This window comes from Humulus lupulus, chromosome 5 (assembly GCF_963169125.1).
Source record: "Humulus lupulus chromosome 5, drHumLupu1.1, whole genome shotgun sequence".
NCBI lineage: Eukaryota > Viridiplantae > Streptophyta > Magnoliopsida > Rosales > Cannabaceae > Humulus > Humulus lupulus.
The window spans coordinates 24,500,206-24,505,514 of NC_084797.1; the positions used below are offsets into that span (position 1 = coordinate 24,500,206).

Genomic DNA, 5,309 nt, shown 5'->3' on the forward strand with positions numbered 1-5,309 from the left:
CAAAGACTGATCAGAAGGTTGGACTATTTTCTTAGTTTTATTTTTTATAAAAACAAAGAGTTGGAACCCTTTAGGGAGTGGAGCGGGACCCAAAAGTAGAACGAGCGTGCCCAGCTTCACCCAATTCCTTGCCTTGTAAAGAACCCAATTCTCTGACTTAGCCAGATCTTTTTAAAGCCTCTGCAAAAGTAAAAGCCTCTCTCTTTCCTTTCTTTCTTTCTTTCTTTCTTTCTCACAAGACCTCCTCATGTGTGTAGTACTAGCAGTAGTAGTAGTGTTAGTGTAACATATTTATATATATTAACACAGCGTTTGGTTTGCTTTGTTATTTTTCTCCTTTTCTCTTTCTCTTTTTAGAGTCTTCTTTCTTTTTGGCTCTTTTTATTTTATATGTATTTTTTATTTTTCAAATCTCTCTTTTCTTTCTTTTTGGAAGTTTCTCATCACCATCCTATCCCATACGTCTTTCTGTACCCCTAACCCAAAGACTTTTTGTTTTTTCACCTCAAAACTACATGTACACAAAGTAGTAGAATGACATAACCCCCAAAGTAACCAACACATGCACTTCATTTTTATTTTTATTTCCACTTTCACGCGTTCCGTGAATCTTCAAGTGTTAAAAGATGATTTGTGAGGAAAATGGTTGTGTTTGTTGACTATGTGTAAAACCCAATTGGGTCTAGTTTTAGTTGAATTTTATTAGTCAACACGCAAATGAGAACTGGGTTTTTTGTTGTAGTTAAGTATGATATGTCTGTGGTGGTAATAATATTAATAAATTTCGAGATTTATAATATGGACAAAAGAAAATTCCAAGTGATGGTCATATAGTTTTTGGGGACCACCAGTGGGGTTGGAGTACTGAGATTGATGTATAATATAAAGTCTGCAACTCTGAAATCTGCCATTTGTAAGAGACTATCTGAATTCGTAGACTATACAGTTCTGAGGCTTTTCATATTAGAGTAATCCTCCATTGACAGTGTCTATACAGTAATGTACTTTCTTTCTCACTTATTAGAAATCACGTAACGTAATCAATTCAATTCCATCCAAACAAAAAACAAAACCTCTCTCTCTCTCTCTCTCTCTCATTCTCTTTCTCTCTCTCTTAAAAGCAAAAGAAAAGCTTTGGGCTTTAAGCCTCTTCTCTCTTTTCTCTTTGCTCACCCGAATCACCATTTTCTATGTTGGCAAACACAACCATAAAACGAAGTGCAATTTGAGTAAAGCACTCTTTATCTCAACTAACCCACGTTACCCTTCTCTCTTCCTCTCTGGTATAAAACCCACTTTAAACCCTAGATCAAGTACACCCCATTTCTCTCTCTCTTTCTCTCTCTCTCCATAATCTACCAATATGGAAGCTCTTAACTTCCTCAAGTTCTGGAAACCTACAACCACATTTACTACTCCCGTTCTTGAAGTAGATAATGAAGTTGACGAAGAAGAAGAAGAGGACTCATTCTTCGACTTGGAGCTCACTGCCCCAGATTTTGACAACAAGAAGAAGAACCCAGATGAAAAATCTACCGTAGAAACTAAAAGAGTTGACCTTGATGAAGAAAGGGGTACACAACCAGCTAAAACTCTCAGCGGTAGAGAGCTCTGTTATCCCAAGCCTTCTCTCGCTTTGTCCCCTATTGATTCGATTTCGAAAAGAAAGGTCCTTCCCCTTGGACCCATTACTTCAAAGCCTCAATCACCGATCGCTCTCCTCAAATCGGCTCCAACTTTTCGGGTCTTCATGTTCAAAAAGTCTAAATCAAGGGGAACAGAGAAGAAGATCGAAACAGAGTCGTTGGGGAGTCATTATAAGCACCAAAAGCAAGAAGGAAAGCTCTTTGCAGTGAGATTCAACGTTGAAGAAGCTTCAAACGTTTCGAAGCTAAGTAGAGATAACAGCTCTAGAAGAGCAAGTAGTAGTAGTAGCAGCAGCAGTACCAAACGACAAGACCAAAGCTCAGACGACACCAAAACAGAGCAGCGGTTCTCGAAGGACGTTATACAGAAATATCTGAAGCTCGTTAAGCCTCTTTATGTAAAGGTTTCGAAAAGGTACAACGGCAAAGCGAACCCTTCTCCCGCAGACTTTTTCATGTCGTCGCCGGCTTCTTCCCCGGCGACGATGGCTTCCATGGCCTCACCTAAGGACAGGCCGGGGAATCTTCCGGCAGGGATTCGGACGGTGTGTAAGCATCTGGGAAAGAGTAAATCATCGTCTTCGTCGGCGGCTATCGGAGCCCAACCGCCGGTGAATCGGAGAGATGACTCGCTGTTGCAGCAGCATGATGGGATTCAAAGCGCTATTTTGCATTGCAAGAGGTCATTCAATTCATCTAGAGGTAAACTTATATTATTAAATTTAATTTAAAGCACGAAATCATTATTAATTACTCGTTAATAATTGAAGTTTCTTCTTTTTGATTTCAGATTCTTTTTCATTATCTCGATCGACCAGTGATTCTTCCTCCATGAAATCTTGTTCCAGCGGTAATTAATTAATACAACTCTTGCTTATTCTTAGCCAATATTATATATAATTATGACCTAAGTTTTGACATTTTTCTTTGGTATTATTTTCTTTCTTAGATTCGTACCGGTTATCCAACTCTGCTAGCGAGACTTCTCATGATTTTTCAGCAAGAAGCTCCATTGAAGACGGTCGTTGTCTTAACATTTGAATGCTTTTCTGGGCTTTTAAGAATAACATCTACAACAACGTAGGAATGTAGTTAGTTCCTACGATCCATAGCTTACATAGGGAAAAAGAGACATAATAGACGAGTGACTTTTTATTCTGTGTGTTCTGTTGTAAAAAGAAAAATGAAACAAGAATTAGAGAGAAAAAAATGTTGTTTAAAAAAAAGGATTCTTTATTGATATTTTTGTTTGTTTAGTTATAATTACTAGTGAATACCTTAGGGGATCTCTTGTTGTTTTCTGTAAAGTAATGGTTAATTGTGAAGATATTGAATGAGCTCTTGATTCGGATCTTTTTGGTTTTTTTTACGTATTTTGTCAGTGTTTTTTTTTTTCATGTACTATGCGCACCAGCATTATAATTATGTCACTTTTTGAAATTATGTGATGTATTCATATCGAAGTTGTGAAATGACTCAACTTGCCCACCAAGTGTCACAACCAATATTTCCACTATTGTATCATTTTATTGGGAATTACGTTTTCTGCTAACTTGATCAAAGAAATGTGATATAGAAAAGCTCAATCTCTGTATTAATTATCTTTATACCTTATGAAATTCAACAAACATTGTCTCTTCCAATTATGGTTGTGGTGACTAAGTATACTCAAATTTTAGCTTGGAGACAAATAAATAAATAAATAATTGGCCATGTGTAGATTTTGATTTGAAATGACATCAAATAGTGTGGTTAATTGATGATGAACCTGCAGATTTCAGGGTGATTTCATACTGACAACATATCTTTTCTTTTGGAAAGTACTTTTGAATTGTGAAAAAGAAGTATTTTATTTGCTCTTTATTGAATAAAATAATATAGAAAATGCATTCAAATGCTCTCTGTAGGCTCTATCTTACTCTTAGTAGTTTGTCAAATCAATCCCATCCGTTGATTGTTGGTTGGATATTCAAATTTGACTGCTTGTTTAAGCTTAGAAAATATCACAAAGTTTCTTACTTCTTTTCTCATCTTGTTACATTGACCTCCCTTTCCCTCACCCAATTTTGCTCTCACCTCCTTTCAAGTCTTCTAAATTATATTACTAATCCTATGCATTTTCTTCTTCTTTTGAAGTCAGGCTATTTGCCTAATCTTATAACTATGGGTAATAATTTGGCTTGAGACACAGTCACATAATATAATACAAAAATAAATAGGTTTGAGGGACAGATTTAATAATCATATTTGTATTTGAATTTTTGATATGTTTAATAATTGTGTTGTGTTTGAGGGACAAATTTAATAATCATGTTTGAGTTTGAGTTTTTGATATGTTTAATAATCGTGTCGTATTTGTGTTCACTTTAATTGTGTCGTGTCATAATCGTGTCAACACAATAACACAAATAATTATCATAGGCTTTATGATTTTTTTCATATAGTTATGATTAATTGTGTCAATTTCATTTTGTCTCATGACACATTAATCGTATTATCGTGTTGTGTCGTGTTGACCCGTTTAATAATTATATTGTATTCTTGTTTTTGACACGTTAAATACCGTGTCGTGTTCGTATTTATCTTGATCGTGTCGTGTCATAATCGGTCGACACAAATCTAACACGTTTATACGAATAGCCAACCCTACTTATAATATTGAATTTACTATTTGACATCTTAAATTGTATTTTCATGCGGTGTTGGACACAATTGATATTCCTTAACATTTTTATATAATATTTATAAATAAAAAAAATATAACAAGTAATAAAAGAGACTCAAATGTGAACCTAAAACATAATCTTATGAGCGAAAACCACATTCTTAACTATTTGAGCTATCCATTTAAGTATTACTTGTCCAATGTATAATTTTTTTTGGTTGTAATAATAAGTTAATAGATATTAAATTATAAATAATTTTTTTTTGTATATATTTATGTTTTGCTATATACATTATTATTATTATTTTATCATTTTCAAATGAATTAGAGCTCTTTCAATGGTAGTATAAAATATATATTTTTTTAAATTAAAAAAAAATAAAAATGGCTCTAAAAAAATTACTCAATATGTTCATCTTCCCCCAACCAAAAAAACCTCGTTTGATCCTCCCTATCCCAAACCCACAAGTCTTCCCTTCACCTGCGAAAAAAATAGCAAGAAGGAGAAGAAGAAAAGAAAAGGGGAAGAAGAGGTTTTAAAATTAGGGTTAAAGATTAATAAAGTTATAAAATTTTGTTTAAATTTTAAATTTGTTTTAAGATTTATTTTTATTTAAATAAGATGAAAGTTTATTTAAAATTTGTTTAAAAATGTAAAATAAAAATTACTGCTTAAAATAGATTTTTATTGAATTTTAAATGATTTTTTAAATAAAAATATAAAAATATTAGTTTAGACCAATCATGTAATGCTATGTAGGCACTGACTTGACACTTAAGGACTAGATATCTATGATTGTCAAAAGTGTGTAACATAATATATTTTAGTCGAAAAAAAAGAATTAGATATTTAAGTGCCACATTCAACAAACCTTAAATATTTTCTTCGCTAATACTCCTATATTTAAATAGTAAAGTAGAAAAGCTGTGGAGTGCTCTTAGAGCACTACCAATTGTTATTCTACTCCATGCAGTGTTGTTGTTCTATTAATATGTTT

At 33.3% G+C, this 5,309-nt stretch overlaps 1 protein-coding gene across 1 annotated transcript; it reads left to right on the plus strand.

Annotated features, from left to right (window-relative positions):
* The first annotated feature begins 915 nt into the window (after positions 1-915).
* LOC133834640 (membrane-associated kinase regulator 5) lies at positions 916-3,015 on the plus strand. The gene is made up of 3 exons (XM_062264315.1): positions 916-2,348; positions 2,437-2,496; positions 2,596-3,015. Exons 1-3 carry the CDS (start codon positions 1,364-1,366, stop codon positions 2,685-2,687), a joined length of 1,137 nt encoding a protein of 378 aa, XP_062120299.1. The 5' UTR covers positions 916-1,363; the 3' UTR covers positions 2,688-3,015.
* The last annotated feature ends 2,294 nt before the right edge of the window (positions 3,016-5,309 follow it).

Coding starts and splice junctions, on each gene's coding strand:
- LOC133834640 (XM_062264315.1), top strand. CDS start 1,364: ATGGAAGCTCTTAACTTCCTCAAGTTCTGGAAACCTACAACCACATTT. Junction 2,349..2,436: donor GTCATTCAATTCATCTAGAG/GTAAACTTATAT, acceptor TTTTGATTTCAG/ATTCTTTTTCATTATCTCGA. Junction 2,497..2,595: donor CATGAAATCTTGTTCCAGCG/GTAATTAATTAA, acceptor TTTCTTTCTTAG/ATTCGTACCGGTTATCCAAC.